Source organism: Lactuca sativa, chromosome 6, assembly GCF_002870075.4.
Source record: "Lactuca sativa cultivar Salinas chromosome 6, Lsat_Salinas_v11, whole genome shotgun sequence".
Taxonomy (NCBI): domain Eukaryota; kingdom Viridiplantae; phylum Streptophyta; class Magnoliopsida; order Asterales; family Asteraceae; genus Lactuca; species Lactuca sativa.
Genome location: NC_056628.2, coordinates 53,692,564 through 53,717,392, shown reverse-complemented (window position 1 = coordinate 53,717,392; position 24,829 = coordinate 53,692,564). Strand labels below are relative to the sequence as shown.

The following is a 24,829-nucleotide window of genomic DNA, read 5'->3' as shown; positions in this document are numbered from 1 at the left end:
TGTTTTTTTTTTTTTTGGCTTAACCTATTAATTACATTAGACTACCTTTGACATTTACCATATTATTGGTAGATACTTTCAACCTCTCGTTTTACCTCCTAAAAAGTTTCTATTTAAGTTTGAATGAGTAAAACTGTTGTCGTGAAAAGTTGTTATTTATAGAAACCAACGCTAAAAAATTGTTTTTTTTTCCATTCTTTCGCCCTCCTGTGCTCTCTAATTCTCGTTCGACTAGCAACTAAAGGATTAATTTCATCAAACTAAAAGATAATTGAGAAAACCAGAATAATAAGGGATTTTAATGGCGTAAATTAAATGAAATCAAAATCTAGTTAGATGGTGAGGGAATGGCAAGTTCCCAACCATCTAAAAAAGGAATAAAGAACACCGGCGGAGGTGGTGGTGGGTCCTCCGGATCCGGCCAAAATTTAAAATTTGCCCGGCGAACTTCAAGTGGGCGATATGTCACATCATCCAAAGATGAAATTGATTCATCCGGCGACTCATCGAATTACACAGTTCATATTCCGGCATCCTCCGACGACGATGAGGCATCAGTGGCTACAAAAGCTGAACAACAATATGTTTCTAATTCGTTATTCACCGGAGGTTTCAACAGCGTGACACGTGCCCATCTCTTGGATAAAGTAATTGAATCAGCGGCGACTCATCCACAAATGGCGAGTTCCAAAGGTTCGTCGTGCTCCATGCCAGCTTGTGATGGCAAGGTCATGAAAGATGATAAAGGCGTAGATATTATTCCATGTGAATGCAGGTTTGTTTTTCTGATGTGGGTTTCTCAAAACTAAAAATTGTCAAATCAAATCTTTCGCTTTAATTTATGGTTTTGTTTTTCACAGATTTAGGATTTGTAAAGATTGTTTTTTAGATGCACAGAAAGATAATGGGTTATGTCCGGGATGCAAAGAGCCATACAGGTCGGAGGATGATGATGAGCCACCATACGGTGGAGCATTGACACTTCCGGGGAGTATGTCGGTGATAAAGAGAAACAACAATGTTGATCATAACAAAGGGTTGTTTAATGAGACTTCCGGTACGTATGGTGTTGGTAATGCATATTGGCCACCGGAGGAAGGTGGTGGGATGGGCGGCGGTATCGGAGATCCGGCGGACAAACCGTGGCGGCCGCTCACCCGGAGAATTCCTATTCCAACTAGTATCATTAGTCCTTATAGAGCATTGATTGTAGTTCGTTTTGTAGTTTTATGTTTATTTTTAACATGGAGAGTTCGACACCCGAATCCTGATGCAATGTGGTTATGGTTAATGTCGATTATATGTGAGCTTTGGTTTGGGTTCTCGTGGATTTTGGATCAAATCCCAAAGCTTTGCCCGGTCAACCGTTCGGTTGACATTCCCCTTCTTCGCGATAAATTCGAGTTGCCTGACAAAGTCAAGAACCCTAACGGTCGGTCCGACCTCCCCGGTATTGATTTCTTTGTTTCCACCGCGGATCCCGAGAAAGAGCCACCGCTCACGAGCGCCAATACCATCTTATCGATCTTGGCCATTGAATATCCGGTGGAGAAGGTTGCTTGTTACATATCCGATGATGGTGGTTCCCTTCTAACCTTCGAGGCCATGGCGGAAGCTTGCAGCTTCGCAGATTTGTGGGTCCCGTTTTGTCGAAAACATGACATTGAGCCAAGAAATCCGGACACGTATTTCTCGTTAAAAGGCGATCCAACAAAAAACAAGAAACGAAACGATTTCGTTAAGGATCGGAGAAGGGTGAAGCGGGAGTATGACGAGTTTAAAGTGAGAATTAATAACTTGCCGGATTCGATACGGAGACGATCTGACGCGTTTAACGCAAGGGAAGAGATGAAGATCTTGAAGAGTGTTCGGGATAGCGGTGTAGACCCAACGGAGCCGATAAAGATCAAACGAGCCACATGGATGGCTGATGGCACTCATTGGCCCGGTACTTGGGCCAACCCTAGTAAGGATCATGCGAAAGGTGATCACCCCGGTATCCTGCAAGTAATGTTGAAGCCTCCGTCCCCTGACCCGATACTCGGATCAGGTGACGAGAGCCTTGTCGACTACTCAAATGTCGATATAAGATTACCAATGTTTGTATACATGTCGAGAGAGAAGCGGTCCGGCTATGACCATAACAAGAAAGCCGGAGCAATGAATGCACTTGTACGTTCATCCGCAGTCCTTTCGAACGGGCCATTTATTTTGAACTTAGACTGTGATCATTATGTGAACAACTGCATGGCGGTCCGTGAAGGGATTTGCTTCATGATGGACCGTGGTGGCGAAGACATTTGCTACATTCAGTTCCCGCAACGGTTCGAAGGAATTGACCCTTCAGACCGTTACGCGAATCATAACACCGTGTTTTTTGATGGAAACATGCGAGCACTTGACGGGGTACAAGGTCCATTTTATGTGGGTACGGGATGCATGTTTAGACGATTTGCTTTGTACGGGTTTGACCCGCCGAAGGTCAACATTCTACCTACAAATAAGGGGACAAGTGGCAATGAATCGCCATCGGAGAGACAAGCATTGAAGGCATCCGATTTTGACCCAGATCTTGATGTTAATGAATTACCGCGACGATTCGGGAACTCGACACTTTTAGCAGCGTCGATTCCCGTAGCCGAGTTTCAAGGGCGGCCGATTGCTGACCATCCAGCAGTCGAGTACGGCCGCCCTCCCGGCGTCCTTCGGGACGATCGTGAACCACTTGACGCCACTATTGTTGCTGAATCTGTATCCGTTATCTCTTGTTGGTAAGTATTGTATGGTTAAAATGGTGAAGTTGTAATAAAGAAACAGTCTTGACATTTGACATTAAAGCCAAAAAGAAACCATCATATTTATTTATCTTATATATAAAAATATTAACCTTTTTTGTTGGAATACAGGTACGAGGATAAAACGGAGTGGGGTGATCGAGTGGGCTGGATTTATGGATCGGTGACTGAGGATGTGGTGACGGGGTATCGAATGCACAACCGTGGGTGGAGGTCGATCTATTGGCTTACAAAACGAGATGCTTTCCGGGGATCTGCTCCGATCAATCTCACCGACAGACTCCACCAAGTGCTCCGATGGGCGACGGGGTCCGTCGAGATTTTCTTCTCAAGAAACAACGCTTTTCTGGCATCAAAACGCCTCAAATTTCTACAACGTTTAGCGTATCTTAATGTTGGGATTTACCCCTTTACATCCATTTTCCTCCTTGTTTACTGCTTCCTTCCGGCGCTCTCGCTATTATCCGGTAACTTCATCGTGAAAAATCTCAACGCCACTTTCTTAATCTACCTGTTACTAATCACCCTATGTTTGATCGGACTCGCGGTGTTGGAAGTGAGGTGGTCCGGTGTGTCTCTAGAAGACTGGTGGCGGAATGAGCAGTTTTGGTTGATTTCCGGTACGAGCTCGCACTTGGCGGCGGTGGTTCAAGGGTTGTTGAAGGTGATTGCAGGGATTGAAATCTCGTTCACTTTGACAGCAAAAGCAGTAGAAGACGCCGATGACATATACGCAGAGTTGTATCTAGTGAAATGGACGTCGTTGATGATTCCTCCGATTGTTATCGCCATGATTAACGTTCTCGCCATTGTTATTGCCTTCTCGAGGACGATCTACAGTTTAAACCCGCAATGGGGGAAGTTCATCGGAGGTGCGTTTTTTAGTTTCTGGGTTTTGGCTCATTTGTACCCGTTTTTCAAAGGGTTGATGGGGAGGAGAAGAAAGACGCCGACGATTGTGTTTGTGTGGTCTGGGCTCATCGCTATCACACTGTCGTTGTTGTGGGTTGCTATCAACCCTAGCGCCGGCCCGGCGGATGCAAGTGCCGGAGGATCTGGTTTTAAATTCCCTTGAAAGATTTTCGACCAGAGTTTTTTTTTTTTAAAGTATTTTGTTTAGGTTTACAATTTCTTTTTGGTTTTATAGTTTTGTATATTTATGTTGTTGTTAAGTTAACATACCATGAATAGAGATTTGTTTATAGTTTGTAATATTTATTGGTTTGAAATATTATATCTCATTTGTAGTTATAGATACTTGTTGGCTTACAATGTGATTGGTTGTCAATTTACCATGCCATGCCATTTTTTTTTCCATTTTTTTTTTGTACGTAATACATAATGAGAATGACATTTATACTGATGCACCAATGGGATGGATAAATATGATGATATGTTTGTTGATGATAATGGATTTGTTCATCTGTTAAGGAGAAGTGACAATAAGCACATAAATATGTTTAGGCACAGTTTGGCATATTAGATGAAATGTTAATTTTTAAGTTATAAATTAGCTTACCGATAAATTATCTCAAGTTAGCTTGTCAGAAAACTAGTTTAGCTTATTTTTGGTTTTAACAAATGCAAAGTAGTCATAATCTAAACCGATCCATGGACAAATGCGACCACCCGTTCTAATATGCACCTTTAAAATCAAGCTTTAGATTATTTTACTTTGTTCACTTTTATTTGCTTTATAAGTCCATGCATACCAATGATATGTAGCTTATTCTTCAACCGTTTTCAGTTACTTCCACATTATTTTTATACTAACATGCTTTTAAAAAGTGTTCCACTAATACATCATAACCAACTTATATTATTTATTTATATATAAATAAATGGAAAATAAGGGATCAAGTTCAAGGAAATGAATCTATATAGAGCAACAAATAAAACATCATCAAAAAACAAATTGACATGTTTTTAAACGAAAAATAATATAATTATATTTGTGTATTTTAAAAATTAGAGTAAATTACACGAATGGTCCCTATGGTGGGGTAATTTGCACGTTTAGTCCCAAACTTATTTTTTAACTCGGAAGGTCCACATTGTTTGTTTTTATTACGTGTTTGGTACCTACTGTTTGTTTTTGTTACACGTTTGGTCCCTATTTTACCTAAAAATACTATTATTTAAATAGGAAAAAAATAATAGAGTATGTAAGGTAAGGTGAAGGATGAGATTGAAGGTGTGCATAAAAAAACAAACGTAGGGACTTTACGAGTTAAAAAATAAATTATGAAGAAAATGTGTAAATTACCCTAAACTAGAGGAACCATTCGTATAATTTACTATATAAAGGTTGATATACGATTATGTTTATATATTTATCTTCCAAACGATTTGTATGTCTATATTTTAAAGTATGTCAAACTTATGTTATCATGTTTATATGATTTTGGTTTATAAATATAGAAATTAGATAAATAATATTTATAAAATATAAATGAAATTATTTTTAATATTATAATAAATGAGTTAAATAAGTAAAATGATCAACTAAATTTATTACTAAAATAATAAAAGGTTATTATTATGTGGATCATGGCTTTTTGGTTTGTAAGTTTCTAAATTTTAAAGACATTGACAAATACAATAAAGAGAAGGGAAATAGACTTATTAAGATAATTTATTTTTCTGTCTGTTCATATTTGGATAACTATCTTTTTCTTTGTAAACAATAGGTACGAACTTTTTGGAAGTGTTCACATATGACCATTATGACTGGCTGTAGCAGGTTATATCCGGTCATAATGGTAATATGTGAACACTTTCAAAAAGTTTGTTACCTAGATGTGTACACAAAAAGATAGTTACCTAGATGTGAACATACCAAAAAGGTAAGAGTAAATTACATGAATGGTCCTGTGGTTTGGGTAATCTGTATGTTTGGTCCCTAACTTATTTCTTAACTCGGATGATCCTTACTGTTTATTTTCGTTGTACGTTTGGTCCCTGTCTTACCTCAAAAGATTGTTGTGCCCTTTATAATTTATTTTTTAATTAATTTTCTTATTTATGTATTTTTTATATATTTAAAAAAATTAATAGACCCCACATATATGTATCTCCTCACCTTAAACCTGAAACCACATTTGAGAAATTTAATTTGGGTCTTACTAGTCACCATCTCATCTCTCATCATCCTCAACTTCTATCATATCTCATCTCATCACGATCTTATATTCTCTAATATGTCTTATCTCTAATCAATCTCATATACTCAATTATATCTCCTCTCTTTCCAATTTCATATACTCGGTATATCTCATCTCTACTCAGTCTCATATACTCTGTGTATCTCTACTTAACCTTATGTACTTTATATATACCTCATCTAGTATATCACATCTCAGCTCAGTCTCGAATACTCTATATATCTCATCTCATATTCTCTCTCTCTCTCTCTCTCTATATATATATATATATATATATATATATATATATATATATATATATCAATCTCCTGCTCAGTCTCATATACTCCATATAACTCATTTCATGCTCATTCTCATGTACTTTGTATGTTTCATATTGATTTAGTCTAGTATACTTTGTATTAGCCACATCGTGGCTTCTGGGAATCAGCAACAGCTTTAGGGCATTTTTGTCCCAACTTCAAACATGCATAATTTCTTCATTTCTTATTCGTTTTCGATGATCTTTATATTCATGCGAAGGTGGGAACATACTTTACAAGATTGTTAAGTCATATCTCAATGATTAATACATATCTTAATCTATCAAGTCACGAAGATATCCTTGAAGCATCAAATACCGATTTTACAACTTCATATTCCCATCTTTTTCTCATAAATGACCAAATTGCAATTTTGGTCAACCTTTGCCAAAAAGTCAAATCTTTCTAAATTTTAGGTTGTTACATATAATGTGCTTTGTTTTTTTTTCAAATGATCTAGGTTTTGTCTGAAAAAACATGTATTTTTAAGTAAATGTACCATTTACATTCGGGCCGGCTTTGAAAATCAAGGGACACCATTTGCACTTTCTATATTGAACTCCATTCGTAAAAACCAGGTTAAAGAATTTCCAACCATCCACCCTTTGTTTCCCTTGTTTATCTTTTATTTTTCTCTTATTTGTTGGTTGATTGTTGTTTTTTTAGTCTTTTGTTATTTTTCTTTTAGTCTTTTGAACAAACTTTTGAACAAATTTAGAAAGATTTGACTTTTTGGCAAAGGTTGACCAAAATTGCAATTTGGTCATTTATGAGAAAAAACATGTATTTTTAAGTAAATGTACCATTTACATTCGGGTCGGCTTTGAAAATCAAGGGACACCATTTGCACTTTCTATATTGAACTCCATTCGTAAAAACCAGGTTAAAGAATTTCCAACCATCCACCCTTTGTTTCCCTTGTTTATCTTTTATTTTTCTCTTATTTGTTGGTTGATTGTTGTTTTTTTAGTCTTTTGAACAAACTTATCATTGTCAACCTAAATCACAATTAATAAAGTTACAATTATCAACCTAAACTGTAATAAAATTTACAATGAATGAATAGAGATCATAACTTGAACAAACTTGAAATTTATTCCATTGCAAAAAATTTTGGGTTTTAGGTAAAAAAAATAAACTAGAAAACAATTCCTAAGTTCACATGCAACCTACTTTAGATCTATGTTTTAACTATTGAACATATAACTTTGAATTGCAAACAAGAACCCTAGAGGAGAGAGGCTATTTTCAAAAATAACTAACTAGGGTTTAAGAGTTACATACCTTTCAATTGTTATAGTAAACAATTGATAATCCTCTCGAACTTGTTCTTCTTGGAAGCCTAGCACCACTAATGTAATGTCTCTAATGGAATCACACCCAAGAACTAGCAAGAAGGAAACTTGAATGAGATAGGGTAGGGTATGCAAAAATCGGCCTAGGGTTTCTTCCAAGGTAGGAGTGGCCGAATTTAGGAGCTGGGAGGCTCCTTATATAGCCGAGGGATCTAGGGTTTTGGGGAAACCCTAATACTCCTTTGCTTGGGGCCTAAGCTAATCCAAATGCCTTATCCAAATCCCCTTGGACGAAATCCTTAGGGTTTCCCATATAGATTTCATCCACCTCCCTCCAAGGAGGTTCTGGAGCCTTCCACTCAACTATCTGATAATTGAAAACTAGTCCCTGCACTTTATAATTAATACTTTTAACTCCAAAATTAATTTTGTTTAATTTCTAGCTAACTATTAATTAAACATAATGATTTCTAATTAATATATTAATCTTTTAACATATTAATAAATCATTTATATTAATTTATCAATCTTATAAATTAATATATCTCCTTTCATAATTTCCTTGTCCAGTTGCTAGGTGTGAGGGCAATCCAAAAGGAATGTGTTGCTATCAATTCAAGTACATACCAATTATAGTTATGGGCTTAGACACCTAATCCAATAGTCTCCCACTTGGATAAGTCTGTAACTATAATTGCTAGTATGACTTCTAAATTCGACCAGCAAATTGTAGCTTCCAAAAGTTGCTGCCGAACTCTGACCCAGTCAGTTACGTGTCCTAAGATAAGTGATCACATGACCCTTCGTTCTACTAGATATCCCTAGAAATAAGACATGGAATACAATCAATCTCTTTGTCCAGAATCTATGATTCCCGATTTCTAATTTGTGATGATATAGAACTTCTAATTGAACACATCAATTTAGTCCTGGCTGGGCCCAGCACAAAAGTCAACACCAAATCATCGAGGGGCCCACAGATATCGCTTTTCACATTAGGGAAAAAGGGAATGAATAAACATTGACTCATATGCTTGTATCTTTTACTCATCAAACCATACATGACAATACGTTTTATAACACCACGTTACTGATGTGTTTTCATATCACCAATGTATAGCCGGCTTGCAAATTACAACTCATAAATCTCTGTTTCAAGATCATAGATATTATCATCTCACTATTACTCGTGATGAATTCCATGAAGTAATACTCTGAGCGTGGGTTTATCCAATACTCAAATCTTACTCTCTGAGTACTCATGAACGAGCGACTATGGAGTTTGAACAATCATATTATTCGGGAAGTTAAACATGAAAAATATGAAACACAATAATAAACAATTGACAAAAGGCAGTAAACAAACTCATAAATAATACTTTATTATTTAATCACCAAAAGTCAATTACATTTACTTTGTAACAGGTTTCTGAACTAGACTAATCTAACCACTAAAACTAATATCATCTTTCAGCCCTATGCTTTGAGCATGATGAATATGCTTAGCCCTACTCAGACCCTTTATGAGGGGGTCTACTGGGTTATCTTCAGATGATACCCTCTTTACAACAAGATGGCTTTCTTCTAATCTATGCCTGATGAAATGGTACTTTTCTGTTGATATGTCTGGTTTTACCATGGTCTCTGGGTTCCTTAGTTAAGGAAACTACTCCCTCATTATCGCAGAACAGTTCCATAGGCTCCCGGATGGTTGGAACAACTTCGAGATCCTAGATGAAGTTCCTTAACCAAGCTGCTTCTTTAGACGCTTCACTCGCTGCTATGTACTCTGATTCACAAGTAGAATCAGCCACCATATCTTGCTTGGAACTTTTCCAAGTAACTGCTCCTCCAATCAGTTGAAATGCCCAACCAGATTGAGAATGGAAGTTATCTCTATCCGTTTGAAAGCTAGCATTACTATAACCATCTACTCTCAAAGTATCATTTCCACCAAGTACAAGGACCCGGTCCTTCGTTCTTCGCAAATACTTGAGTATATTCTTTACTGCTATCCAATGAGCTCTACCTGGGTTTCCCTGATATCGATTGACCATGCTCAAAGAAAAGGCCACATCAGGGAGAGTACATGTCATAGCGTACATGATCGATCCGACAGCGGAAGCATAAGGTACACAACTCATGTCAGCTATTTCCTCATCTGTACTAGGGCATTGAGTCTTACTCAATTTTGTGTTGCTCTAGATAGGTAGCTCTCCCTTCTTGGAATTTTCCATACTAAACCTCTTTAGTACCTTATCCAAGTATGTGCTCTGACTAAGTCTAGTTAGTATCCTCTTTCTATCTCTCAATATCCTATTCCTAAGAATATAGGCAGCTTCTCCAAGGTCTTTCATGGCAAAACACTTTCCAAGCCAAGACTTAACTTCGTTCAAGGTTGGAATGTCGTTACCAATGAGTAATATGTCATCGACATATAACACCAGAAAAGTTACTATACTCCCACTAGCCTTGATATACACACAAAACTCATCTTCACTTCTAGAGAAACCAAACTCTTTGACTTTCTCATGGAAGCAAAGATTCCAGCTGCGAGATGCTTGTTTCAATCCATAAATGGATTTTTCAAGCTTGCACACTTTATTGGGAAATTTTGCATCAACAAAACCCTCTGGTTGATTCATGTAAGCATCCTCAGCCAACTTCTCGTTAAGGAAAGCAGTCTTGACATCCATCTGCCAGATTTCATAGTCATGAAAGGCAGCTATGGCGAGCAATATCCTGATAGATTTAATCTTGGCTACTGTCGAGAAGGCTTCATCATAGTCAACGCCTGGGGTTTGTGTGAAACCTTTCCCAACCAGTCTAGCCTTGAATGTGTGTAGATTCCCATCCATGTATGTCTTCTTATTGAAGATCCATTCGCACCCAACTGTCTTACGACCCGGTGTATTATCAACCAAATTCCAAACTTGGTTGTCATACATGGACTTTATCTTGCTGTCTATTTTCTCTTTCCACTTGGAAGCCTCTGGGCCTGCCATTGCTTCCTTATAAGAGACTGGTTAGGGGTGTCAATTTATAACACGACACGACAAAAATACACGAAATGAAACGAAATTGGGACGAAATCAAAATTCGAATTCGTGTTCGTGTCGTGTTCGTGTCAAGATTAAAAAACACGATGTCGTGTCGTGTCGTGTTCGTGTTCATAAATCGACACGAAATTGACCCCATTAAGCATATGGTTTCATGTTTTTCGTGTTTGTCGTTTTTGTTGTGTTATATATCTTTAAGTATGAATGAAATACACTAATAGTTATGTAATATTATCTTTGTCGTGTCGTGTCGTGTTGTCGTATTTTAATTGGTTCGTTTTCGTGTTAATGAAAAAAAACACGACATCGTGTCGTGTTGTGTTCATGTCATCCAAAACCTTGACGTGTCGTGTTAGACAAAAACACGACATGACTACCCGATTTGACAGCCCTAAGACTGGTTCATCTAAATTCACCAGTATCCTATCACTGATGAATGTGTCACCGTCTGAAGTAATATGAAAACCATACAACTCAGGTGGCACACTCACCCTAGTGGATCTTCGAAGAGGTAATGATTTATCAAATGGTTCAACATGAACTGTTTCCCCTGGTTGAGTGCTAGTGTCATCTAAGGTTCCTTCAGTAGTTGACTCTTAAATCTCTTCAAGGTCAATGGTACTCCCACTGTCCTCTTTGAATATGAGCTTCTTTCTAGAAAGACTCCTCTTTGTGCTACAAAAACTACGTTCTCACTAGGTCTATAGAACAAATATCCAAAAGACTATTTTGGGTAACCAATGAAAACACATTTCTCACTTCTTGCTGCTAACTTGTCGTGAGTCTCTCGTCTTACGAAAGCTTCACAACCCCAGACTTTAGTATGTGATAATGAGGGAGCTTTCACTGTCTATATTTCGTGAGGTGTTTTGGCAACCTTCTTTGTTGGGACAAGATTGAGGATGTGGGCGGCTGTATCTAAGGCATAGCCCCAGAAATGAATTGGAAGTGGAGCACGACTCATCATAGAACGAACCATGTCTAACAAGGTTTGATTATGCCTCTCGGCCACACCATTTAACTGTGGTGTCCTAGGAGGAGTCAATTGTGAGACTATCCCACATTCCTTTAGATAGTCGTTGAACTCAATGCTAAGATACTCTCCGCCTCTATCGAATCTAAGTATCTTTATTTTCCTGCCTAATTGATTTTCGACCTCATGTTTAAACTCTTTGAACTTTTCAAAGGTTTCTGACTTATATTTGATTAAGTATACATAACCATATCTACTATCATCATTAGTGAAAGTCACATAAAATCGATTAGAATCTCTTGTGGTTGCTCTGAAGGGTCCACAAACATATGTATGTATGAGGTCCAACAAACCCTCACCTCTTTCACAAGACCCTGTGAATGGTGATTTTGTCATCTTTCCCAAAAGACAAGATTCACACACATCATCTGATTTTAGGTCAACTGATTCCAACACTCCATCCTTTTGGAGTTGGACTATGCGTTTCTTGTTAATGTGTCCAAGACGACAATGCCACAAGCATGCCTTGTCTACACTATTAGACAAGTCAATATTAAACACACTATTTCCTAAGCTATCAACACAAGTCACTGTTTCATACACACCATCAAAAGGTAAAGCTTCAAACACGAAAACACCATTCTTATAAACAAAAATTGAACCATTCAAATCATTAAAAGAATATTTAAAAACTTGTCAGAACAATGCATGAAATGAAATAATGTTTCTCGTCATCTCAGATGAATAGCAACAATTCAATAAATCTAATCTAACATCATTACTAAGAAAAAGTTGATAAACTCCGATCTTGGTCACTGATGAAGATTTCTTGTTTCCCATGATCCAGTTTATCCTTCCTCACTCTATCTCCTCACTTTCCTTTAGCCCCTGCAAATCAGAGCAGATGTGAAAACCACATCCTGTATCAAGGACCCATGAATGAGAAGATAATGAGTTATTAGAAGAAACAATGTAAATACCTGCCGAAGATGGCTTCACTTTGCCATCTTTGATATCCTGCAAATATTGTGGGCAGGTTCTCTTCCAATGCCCTTTTTTATTGCAATAAAAGCAAATAGCATCCTTTGGATCAGAAACATGGGGAATGGTAGCATTAGGCTTAGCCTTTGGGCCACCGCTAGATGACCCGACTTGGACCTTTCCCTTCCAGTTTTGCTTAGGAGGACCTTTCTTCTTTTTCCCCTTTCCCTGTCCAATAGCTAATACAGGAGCACTTACAGGAGTGGAGGCTATACTTTTACCCTTTATCCCTGCTTCAGCAGTCTGCAACAAGTTGTGCAATTGGGCCAGTGTCTGCTCAGTGTTGTTCAAATGGTAAGTTAGGATAAACTGACCATAATAGTCGGGCAATGAGTTCAAGACCATGTCAATGGCCAATTCCTCATCAAAGTGAATATTGAGCTTGACCAAACGCTCTATGTAGTGTTGCATTCTTTCCACATGAGATACAACCAACTCCCCTTCTTTCATCTTGCAAGCCATGAGTGACTTGACTATTTCAAACTTTTCTTGACGAGCTCGCTTATGGTACTTTTCCATAAGGTCCTTGTTCATCTCAAAAGGCCAGTAGTCCTCATAGTACCTTTGTAGTTCTGGGGACATGGTTGTGACCATGATGCATACCACTTTGGTAGCATCATCATAGTGCTTCTTGTAGGCAACATACTCTTCGGGAGTGGCTTTGGACTCATCAAGTTCTTTGAGCTCCTTTTCAAGGACATATTCTCTGTCCTCAAATCGAAGCGCCATTTTGATGTTACACATCCAATCGTTATAGTTAGAGCCATCCATAACGACTTTGGAGCAAATGTTGAGTAAAGAGAAGTTGTGGCTGGAGGATGATGAAGCAAAAGTTTTTACAGGAGTAGACATCTGAAAAGAAAGATAGTTTTAGTTAGATTTCAAGACACCTCAATATAATAACCCAAAGATATCATATCAAGGTTAGGATCCAACTATGAATATTTACAACTTAGAAATGGGATGTCGAGATCCAAGTTTAAATCTCATAAAGGTAGGTGAATGACGATTCACCAATTCCACCATTAGACAAAATAAACGAAGTGAAATTCCTAATTCCTTTTGAGATACATTGAAACTATTCAACGCCATGTTTTAATCTCGGATTATGCTCTTCTATTTGTGACTGGGATGCCGAGGATCACAAACTAGATGTGAATAACCATGCAAATGTGCTTGGTAACCTCATTGTCTTTATCATTAACTATTGATGTGCCGGTAAACCACACACGCTCCATCAAAATGATAATTATGAGATACCCATTACTACTCTTTATTAGCGCCTATTAGTGTGTTGGTAATCCACACACGCTCCACTAACGACCAATAAAGCATAATGTGCAATTTCATGGATTAACATACTTTTCACATTTTTCCTAAAGTAACTAGAGTTGGGATTTTGTAAAATAATGTTCTAGTACTTTCTTTAATAACATTATACTTTTAATGAGATGTAGTTGTCCTATCAAATCCATTCTGCTAACGACCCTCTACTAATCAAGGAAGCGGTGGGTGAGAGTGGACACCCATTCAACTACCATTTTATAGGCAATTTCCTTATACCCCCTTATAGATTAGCTTCGTGAATGAGGCATACTAGCGATTTGACTGACCATAGTCTTATACATATATAATATTTAACTTTTAATTATAATATATATATATATATATATATATATATATATATATATATATATATACATAAGGTGTGTTTTAAACTTTTTAAAACTTTAGGGTTTATATATAAATTTCGAAAACTAAGACATTAATTTTAAATTTAAAATAAACCAAATAACTAGATTTAATATTTATCTATTAATTAACTTTTAATTAATTAATTAAATCTTGTAATGATTATCTAATTAAATTAAACAATTAATTTAATCCTAATCCAAATCCCTCTAGATTTCGGAAATTAGGGAATAGGATAATTTCCTTATTTTTCTCAATTATCCAGTAAGGCAACTATTATCCAAAACAAAGACAAACTAAAAGGGACTAGCAAATTTTGAAATTTTAAAGGAGGAGGCTAGGGTTTCCAAAACCCTAACCCTAATTTCGATTAGGGTTCATGGAGGCTAGGGTTTTTCGAAAACCCTATGAACCAAAACCCCTAAAATCAAAAATCTTAGCCTTTAGGGTTTAATGGCTATAAACCATAATTTGCAATTCAACTATTATAGCTATTCAATTTAAACAAAACCAATCGCTCTGATACCACTGTTGGGTTTTAGGTAAAACAAATAAACCAGAAAACAATTCCTAAGTTCACATGCAACATACGTTGGATCTATGTTTTAACTATTGAACATATAACTTTGAATTGCAAACAAGAACCCTAGAGGAGAGAGGCTATTTTCGAAAATAACTAACTAGGGTTTAAGAGTTACATTCCTTTCAATTGTTATAGTAAACAATTGATAATCCTCTTGAACTTGATCTTCTTGGAAGCCTAGCACCACAAATGTAATGCCTCTAATGGAATCACACCCAAGAACTAGCAAGAAGGAAACTTGAAGGAGAGAGGGTAAGGTATGCAAAAATTGGCCTAGGGTTTCTTCTAAGGTAGGAGTGGCCGAATTTAGGAACTGGGAGGCTCCTTATATAGCTGAGAGATCTAGGGTTTTGGGAAAACCCTAATACTCCTTTGCTTGGGGCCTAAGCTAATCCAAAGGCCTTATCCAAAGCCCCTTGGATGAAATCCTTAGGGTTTCCCCTATAGATTTCGTCCACCTCCCTCCAAGGAGGTTCTGGAGCCTTCCACATAACTATCTGATAATTGCAAACTAGTCCCTGCACTTTATAATTAATACTTTTAAACCCAAAATTAATTATGATTAATTTCTGGCTAACTATTAATTAAACATAATGATTTCTAATTAATATATTAATCTTTTAACATATTAATAAATCATTTATATTAATTTATCAATCTTATAAACTAATATCTCTCTTTTCATAATTTCCTTATCTAGTTGCTAGGTTTGAGGGCAACCCAAAAGGACTGTGCTGCTATCAATTCAGGTACATACCAATTATAGTTATGGGCTTAGACACCTAATCCAACAAAAATAAGAAAACACAATACAATTCCACATTTCCAATGTACATCGTATGATCATAATACTTGAACACAAATGTAGCTGAATGCTACATTACATCTCATTCATTGAATAAATTTGATAAAAGAACTGAGTGTTCAAAACTCTTGACAACTTACTTTGAGTTTAATGTTAGCACAATTCTTCATCACTCTTCAGTGCAAGTGATTTAAAACGATTGTTTCTTAGGCCTTATGCAATACCGACCACGAAGGCATTCATGGTTGACGTGGCCACGGTCATGGTCCGTGCACACCAACCCGACCATTAGTGGTCGAACATTTTCATGGAGGATTGTTGTACCGAAGACGAGAAACAACACCCAATGAGGGCTTCTTGACCTTTTAAGGCTTTAACTGGCCGTTTCAGTGACCATTTTTCATTTTTTTTAAAACAACCATTTTACCTATATAAAAACCATAATGTACAACCTCATTTCTTACACCATTCTTCTTTTTTCTCTATTAAACAATTACACACAACTTTATTTACAACCAAAAACCATGGATCCCAATCAAAATACCCCCCACCCCCAAACTATCGAAACTTTAAACCCGATAACACTTTTGCATTAGATACAACTATCTGCCAATTCCCGACCATGGAATCACCTTAAGGTGGTTTTATGAATTTGCTCCAAACCAGTTCCCTATCCAACAAACATAACTTTTCCAACAACAATTTCAAGCTTTCCCAGCCTATCAACAACAATTCCACCCCGATTTCGTATACCAACAACAACCTTTCCAACCATAACCACAATAATCATAACTACCACCTTCACAACCCCCTCTTTCGCTGAATCTTGTGTCGAAAACACAACCTTCACCACCAATACAACCAATAGGGTTCCATGGACAAAAGAGGAAGAAGAAAAACAAGCAGATCCATGGGTATCGGCTTCATGAGACCCAATTGAAGGAGATAGTTAAACCTTTAGATGTTTTTGGGAGAAAGTGAGAACCGTGTTTTACGAGTTAATGGGAAGTGAAAGTCGAAATCTTGATCAAATTAGCTCGAAGTGGCGCGATTTTAGACTAAAATATATCGAATTTGAAGGAATTTACAACAACCTACATAAAAGCGGTTCAAACGATTTCAATGTGTTTAACGTGGCCTTGAAAAACAACGCCAATCGCAAAGATTTTCCATATCTCAAACCATGACTCAATTTGAAAGATGCTCCAAAATGGAAAGAGCAAACCGAAGGAACTTCACAAACCTCTTATGGTTCAAAGTATTCAAGAGACCCCGATGCAACTTCCCAACAATTGGACGGGTGGACACACATCGCCATCAACAATGATCCGATAGATCTTAAAGATGAGCAACCTCTTCGTCGACCCGTTGGGATAAATAAAGCAAAAAAAGCGTGTTCGTCGGCTTTGGTATCTAGCATTATGGATCATTTGGAGACAAATTTGATCGACATGTCTAAATACAAGAGATCAAGGCGGAGATAGTGAGTCTAGTGGAATAAAAAATGATAGAAGTGCAAACATCATTTCAATAGGCAAAAACGACGCTTCAAACAAATACCGATATGGAGATTTTGAAGATGAAAGCGGATGATCTCAAAGGCGAAGATTTTGAGATATTTCTCACAATGAAAGAATCTGTTCAAACCAGATATAAGAATATGGAGTAGTTTTTTTATTTATGTTTGATATTTTTAGGTTATTTTTTGAACGTTGTGTTTTTTTTAAGTAATGTAATTTTTTTTAATGTAATGTGGTATTTTAATTCGATGCAAAAACTAGTTAAAAAAACAAAATATGTATTTTTAATGTATTTTTGAATTAAATTTAATTAAAAGAAATGATGTGGAGTGGTGTGGTGTGGTGTGTTAGTGATAGGTATCCCATAGTTTTAATGGTAGGATGTAGTGATACGGTGACACTCACCACTATAATGGTTAGTGGTGGGTATTATGTATCAATTTCTAGGAGCCGATTGCCAAGAAAATAAATGTTTCTACATTCTAGGAGCCAAATTATTATTATTACTGACAACATTGCGTGAATAACCGTTGTTAGTATTGCAGTCGTCCGATCTTCAATCATATCCGTGTAAACTCACTATTTACAAGGATTTTTTCTAGTTTCTTCCAACTCCTTCACGCATCCATGCCTCACTCTCTCAATAACTGCTAATTAGTTTTATTGAAGAACTGCAGCCATGTATCCCACCACATCTTCAACCATCCACTTTTTCATATAATGTATCCTTCTTGAACTCCACTTCTCTGTCTTTGTCTGCGTCTTTGCTCCATGAAACTGATAACCGCATCACCCGATGTGCTCTAATTCTCTCCACCACGTTCTTTTAACCATATCCCTTTATCACTCCAAACTCTACATATAAATATTCAGGGAGAGAGAGAGACCGGTTGTTGCTCTCCTTTCCCCCACTCTATCACAAATCATTTTTCCCCGATTTCTCACGACAACAAAGATAGCTATGAAGCCCACTGAATTTGCCCCTAATTTGATTGATTTTTACATGTACATTTCCTTCAATAAATTGTTCCTCCCACGTTCTAGCTCGTCCCTAAGCCTACATGAAATTATTGATCTTACTAGCGAGGTTCGGGAACATAAATAAAAAAGCATAAGGAATTAAATTGAGGTTTGCTTTTTCTATATCTTCCACATCTTAATTTCATGTCTTTTTCTTCCTCTAACCTCTCTTCTATAAATTTTCTACAATCGACTTTTTGTTACAATCTATATGGGTTTTGATTTGGCCTCTTGGGATTCTGTTTCAAGGAATTTCTCGATTTCCTTGCATATTTGTTCTTATTTGTTTCTAATACATAGACAGTGCATACCAACTATTTATGGAAATGCCCAAGTGAAACTGGATTTTTCATTTTTTCTAGAATTAAGGTTTGGATATGTATGCTTCAGTTTGTTGTTGTTGGTGGTGATAGAACTACTTGTGTGGAGTTTGTAGCCGAGATCCATGATTTTGTTTATGAGGATTTGGTGAGATTGTATCAAGTGTTAAAGATTTGGTCAAAATATCACTTCTTGAGGCAACTAACCATATACTTAACATGTAAGTCTTTCTACCGGTTCACTATATTGATTTGTTTTAGTTGTTTAAGAGCTAAATGCAAGAAACATAAACTAACTTTCATTTGTTTGTTTATTATAGGATATTACTCTCATTTCGTTTTCTTACAATATCATATTTTCAATCTTTATCTTACTAAGAACTTGTACTTTATAAGATTATTCTTTGTATTTGGATAATGTTTCCATCATCTGAAAATGATAGTTGCACCCATGTGGATCTTACTTTACAGGTCTTGATTTCATCGTATAAGCAAGAAGTTTATTTGTGAGATAGTTGTTGAAGGTTTGTGGTGTGTTTTAACCTTTAACCTTATGTTTTTATCTTTTTTTTTTTTATAGTTGTTTGAGTTTCTATTAACAATTTTTGGTTATAAAAGGTTTGTGAAAGTAAATAAATTTTTTACTCATTTCAAGATTTCAATACATGCTCATTGTATTTGCATAAATGATCATCTATTTTGTAGTTCCCCTTGCAGTAATAAAATTTACTTAACAAATCGAACATGAGACCAGGAAACACTATATTAAATGGTTTCTAAAAGAAAAATAATAGATATAAGTGGGTCATCAAATTCACGTACTTCTAAGTCCTTGTGGTAGTTTGTTTATGTTATGACAATAACATAAACGTAATGAAAGAATATTCTGGCAAAGTAGGAATCTTTGTTGCTTTCTGATACTTGAAAATTAAAAAAACAAAATAAAAATATATATAAAGTAAAAAGTCTAAATGAATATGTTTTATTTAGGTGTTAAATAAGCTCTACTTATGGGAAAAAATCCAAATTCAAAGACTTTAAGCTCGACCTCCAAAGATTACATGAATATCAACAACTTTCTAAAGATGGCATTTTACCATATTTACATTCCATTAAGTTTTATTTATTTTGTCATTGACAAGTTTACAAAATTGTTTACTTCCGGGGTGACATCATATGAGACCATCATTTATATGTCATCACACATCTTACTATCAGAAAGTAAATTAAATAACTAATGAATTTTGTTCTTTTCAGTGACAACTTTTTCATATGGACTGGGTAGTTGGAAAACTTACCATGTCAAGGATAATCAATTAGAGGTGATTGATATTACGATGATGGGATAACAAAGTAAATGATTAAGTTTAGTGATTTCCAGGTGGCTAACAAAATAAATTCTATGTAGATCTCCATTCACCATTTATTTTTTTTTAACAAATAATAGCAACACACTTTTCTTTTTAACCTATATTTGTTTTTTTAATTTCTCTCTCATTTAATCTATGATTATTCTATATATATACAGGAATTCAATTATGTTGATCATGAACCTGGAGTAGAAGGGTTTATTTGGAAAAAAATTGTTTATTAATGGACACTTTGCTCTTAAAAAAGCTGAGATGTAGATATAACAATAATGAGTTTAGAATTTGTAAAAAAAATGTAAAGCAGAATTTGTTGTATAGATTATTTGTGAATAGTCGTGACTTAGGTATGTCCATTAAGTAAGAAATAAAAGCATGGTAATACTTCAGAATGAACCGTTATTCTTCAGTAATTTGAGACTATTATATGTGCAATCATGGTAAACTATAAGTAGGATATATGTTTAAGTTCATGTATGTGCTTATTTTATATTATGTGAAATTAGCACCTTACTTTCATGCAAAGTACTTTATAATGTGGATGTTGGGAATTTTGTTGAAAGACTTGACATAGAGTGAAAATTTAATGTGTATTTGTATTTTTAGCATTGACTTGATCATTTTTGTCTTTCACGGTGTTAATAATATAAGTATAATACCCGACCAACATGTCAATAATAACAACATACTTGTTTGTGTTTGATGCCGATTACTCGCCAAGTAGTAGGTTTGGCTTTTTGACCAATAAAGAGGACAAGTCAGAAAGGTATATACATACTGTTCACTTCATTCTTTCATTTTGTTTTTGGTCTTGTGCATCTTCAGATTTAACAGTCTTGCTGTAAATTTTATTGAAATGACCATTTTTACTTTATGTCTTTTATTCACAACAGATGCAATAAAAAATCTTTATCGAGAACTAATAAGGTTATTATTGCAAGAAATAACAACATACTCTCATTCAATTGTTTATTACACCATTTTACTTTCAAATTAACCACCTTTTTTTTAGCTAATTGCAAGAAATAACCATGTACTTTATAGTTGTTGTAAGTTATAGCTTTCTACTTTCTTTATTTTTTTTCTATTCGAGCTTTGGACTTTCACATTTTTTTTTTGAATGTGTATGAGTTGAAGTGTTGTCTTTTATTGATGGTTGTTGATTGGGCTATATTATATTTATAATCTAACAACTTATAATTTTTTTTTGGAAAAATAAGATACTATGGTTAATAGTGTTAGTTAATGATTTTTACTTTCTTTGAGTTTTTTTGTGATTATCTTAACCTGCTGATAATGGACCGGCAATTAAAAATAATGACTAGATATTGATTTTTTTGACAACGTTGATTATTTTCTTGTGAAAAGTGAACTCATTTAGGAATCAATTTGGGATGTAATTAAACAATAACTTTCACTTTTTTTTTGTATTTAACTTAAGTTCATTTAATTGTGTGTTAATCAATTGTTATCACTTTTATTTTATTGTCTTTTAATGTTTTTTTTTTTTTCATTCATGTATTTTTTGATTGGGTATATTTGTTATTGTACCATGCTAATATGAGAATAAATTACAGAATGATATAGAAGAAAGTAAAATCAATATTGTTTTTATTACACTGATCCACCGGACCGGTATAGGATTAGTTTCTCTAAGCCGCGCAAGGAAAATAAACAAGGGTTTTTTTTTATTAGCAATAGTCCACATGTCGGAAGATATAGAATAGTCTTTCAAATTTTTGGTTTCGATGCGTATGTATTTTATGTATGGGCTCGACCCACTTTATGTGGTATACCAGATTTCCTCTATATCACATCTACCGTATAATATTGTTTTAATGAGCGAGATGTCTTTCATCCTATACACAACTTTACTAGGTAAATAAAATTATAACTTTTAAAATGGATTTCATCACTTCTTGATAAGAAAAGATGATAAACAATGATACGGATTCTAGGTGGCAAGAGAAAATGGATGATAAAGACATCATTCGGCTTAGCCTTATGCAATTGTCATTCCTCAATTTCTCCCGTTTCCTTGAATTCTCGAACAACGACCTGAAAACTAGCCTTGTTGCCTTGATTTCTCGAATGACGACCTGAAAACTTACATCGTTGTCTTGATTTCACGAACGATGACCTAAAAACTAACTCCATGACACTTAAATAAATAAATACATTCTTACTAAATTAACATAAAAATACAACAATTTAGATCTAAAATAACATAGCAATGTGGTACAATTAGAAATCAAGTTTAGTCATGTTGCCCAAGACGAGTCAGAGGTATTCATTCATGAAACTGACGTCAGCAGTGAGGCTTTTTATCCCGGTGATGCAATCAGCATTGCGCTGGTGCTTCTATTTAAAATGAATAGTTATAACTTCCAATTCTCCACTCAAACTTCAAGGCTCAACCACACCTATGGCTAGCAAAATCACCACAATCTCATCACCGGAAACCACCCAATCTCAGCCCCTCCAACTGCAGGACCGGGTTGCAATCGTCACCGGCGGCTCTCGCGGTATCGGCAAAGCCATCTCCCTCCACCTAGCATCCCTTGGAGCAAAGCTCGTCGTCAATTACACTTCCAATTCCTCTAAAGCGGATCTAGTCGTTTCGGAAATTAATTCCAAATCTCAATCTGAATCCCCACAAGCTGTTTCTTTCAAAGCCGACGTATCAGATCCGATTCAAGTAAAAGCCCTCTTTGATGCGGCTGAATCCGCCTTCGATTCCCCTTTATATATCCTCGTCAACGCCGCCGGGGTTCTTGACTCCTCCTATTCTTCGATCCCCAACTCCTCCCTCGACGAATTCGATAGGACGTTTGCCGTGAACACCAGAGGCGCTTATTTATGTTGTAAGGAGGCGGCGAACAGGTTGAAGCAAGGCGGCGGAGGGAGGATTATCTGTCTGACGACATCACTGGTGGCATCTTTGAGACCGGGGTACGGGCCGTATGCAGCGTCTAAAGCTGCGGTGGAGGCTATGGTGAAGATTCTGGCGAAGGAACTGAAGGGGACGAGGATCACGGCGAACTGTGTAGCTCCGGGGCCTATCGCGACAGATCTGTTTTTCGAAGGAAAAACTGAGGCGATGGTGAATATGGTAATTGATCAGAACCCTTTGGGTAGACTGGGGTTGCCGGAGGACGTTGCTCCGTTGGTTGGGTTCTTGACGAGTGACGCCGGTGAGTGGATAAACGGTCAGATCGTTCGTGTCAATGGTGGATTTGTGTGAAACAGAGAGTTTTCGCGGGCTTTTTTCTTGTAAGATTTCGTGGCGGGTTGGTTCGGGTTCGGGTCAGTGTTTTGAATAAATTACAAATATTTTTCCAGCAAATTACAAATTTCGTATATGCTTATATATAAATTTGCAAAAAAATTAATTAATTTTTGTTTCGTATTTTTTGGTGTGCAATATATGACAATGGAATCGAACAAACCACAGAATTGAGTGAACAATGGAAGAATTAAAAGAAAAGAAAATATAATTTAGTATAACCATAAAATTGCTTTTTAAAAAATAACAAAAGAATTAAGACATAAGCCAATAACCTATGAAAGAAGCAACACTTAATGGGCTGTGATATGGCTTATGGACGTTTTACCATGAATCCAACCAATGTTTTAAAAATTGAATTTTTAGTTGTACCGATATAGAGACTAATTTCTGGTTCAATCGGTTTGAATGTCGATTCAATTGGTTTTTTTAAATTTTTTTTTTTTTTTCTATTTTACTAAATATATATAGATTTCTACAAGTTTAACTAACACCGGTTTTATGTTTATTTTTGAACTTGAATAAATCGGTCGGTTTTTATAAAAACTCAGTTGAACCGGTTAAATTAAATAAAAACAAATGAAAATGAATCATTTGCATAACAAATTTTAGTGTTTTTTCATATCTAGGTTTCTTTGAATAAAAATACATGGTAAATGTTATGAAGTTTTTAATGTCATTATATTCATATAAAACTATATTTTGTTTCTATATTATACTTTTTGTTTTTGATGTACGTGGATTAATGTAAAATTTATGGTTATGTGTTTTTTTAATGTATTTATATTTATCTACAACTTGTATTTATGTATATTTTATATTTAAACTTGTTGATGTCTATGTGTGTAGGAAAATATAAATAAATATGAAAATTATGGAAATTGGTTGAACCGGAAACCTATCTACATACTCGTTCAACTAAAAAACCGATTTCAAAACATTAGTAAAAACCGAGTGATTCATTCCAGTTTAGAAATAAACATAAAACTAAGCTATTTGAACAACTCTCTTTTCCAATTCCCGCTCCAACCGGTTCGATCAATTAGTTCAAACCGGTTTTTAAAACTTTGGGCCAACCGATGAGCAATAGTATTTAATGTTTGAAAAAAAAATCCTATTTTTATATAATGAGATTGTACAAGTGTTTACTATATACTCTTATGCAATAAACATTATATAATCTCATTTGGGGAGACAAAGTCACGGATAAGAATGAGGGAATTACAAATAAGATACAGGAAATTATAGATGCCTAAATGCCATATGCACTTTCATAATGCCAAATCGGTAAAATTCAACAAAAAAAATAAAAAATAATAATAATAAAAAACTTATACTTTTGATAAGATCGCAGTCTAACTGACGAAATCGTAACTCATGATGATAAACCTATAATTTTGATGGCTATATGAGTCAATTTAATTTGATTTTTTTTGTTGGAAAACAATCTTATTTTCTTTCCTTAACAAATGAATCATCGATTCATTATATTTGATTTGATATGTAGGAAAAAGCTAGTAACGAAATAAAACTAAAAGGAATATGATTAACAGGGTAACAAAGTTTTCATTTTACTAAAAAAATTATCAAGGTTTTTTCGTATATTC

At 35.6% G+C, this 24,829-nt stretch overlaps 2 protein-coding genes and 1 long non-coding RNA gene across 4 annotated transcripts; all 3 read left to right on the top strand.

The window, feature by feature from the left end:
• The first annotated feature begins 24 nt into the window (after positions 1–24).
• LOC111905332 (cellulose synthase-like protein D4) lies at positions 25–4,046 on the top strand. The gene is made up of 3 exons (XM_023901028.3): positions 25–775; positions 861–2,771; positions 2,907–4,046. Exons 1-3 carry the CDS (start codon positions 348–350, stop codon positions 3,868–3,870), a joined length of 3,303 nt encoding a protein of 1,100 aa, XP_023756796.1. The 5' UTR covers positions 25–347; the 3' UTR covers positions 3,871–4,046.
• Positions 4,047–17,768: 13,722 nt separating this feature from the next.
• On the top strand, positions 17,769–20,036 carry LOC111905331 (uncharacterized). 2 transcript variants are annotated; one of them, XR_002854841.3, is made up of 3 exons: positions 17,769–18,790; positions 19,041–19,100; positions 19,827–20,036. It is a non-coding gene; the product is annotated as an uncharacterized LOC111905331 (long non-coding RNA). The 2 variants fall into 2 exon arrangements; XR_002854840.3 differs by having other exon boundaries at positions 17,770–18,790; positions 19,041–19,093.
• A 1,798-nt stretch (positions 20,037–21,834) lies between these two features.
• On the top strand, positions 21,835–23,345 carry LOC111905330 (NADPH-dependent aldehyde reductase-like protein, chloroplastic). The gene has a single exon (XM_023901027.3). It carries the CDS (start codon positions 22,362–22,364, stop codon positions 23,178–23,180), a length of 819 nt encoding a protein of 272 aa, XP_023756795.1. The 5' UTR covers positions 21,835–22,361; the 3' UTR covers positions 23,181–23,345.
• Positions 23,346–24,829: the final 1,484 nt, after the last annotated feature.

Excerpts from the sequence above, each read along its gene's own strand:
- LOC111905332 (XM_023901028.3), top strand. The coding sequence starts at position 348 with ATGGCAAGTTCCCAACCATCTAAAAAAGGAATAAAGAACACCGGCGGA. Across the intron at positions 776-860 it reads ATTATTCCATGTGAATGCAG|ATTTAGGATTTGTAAAGATT; the intron begins GTTTGTTTTTCT and ends TGTTTTTCACAG. Across the intron at positions 2,772-2,906 it reads GTATCCGTTATCTCTTGTTG|GTACGAGGATAAAACGGAGT; the intron begins GTAAGTATTGTA and ends GTTGGAATACAG.
- LOC111905330 (XM_023901027.3), top strand. The coding sequence starts at position 22,362 with ATGGCTAGCAAAATCACCACAATCTCATCACCGGAAACCACCCAATCT.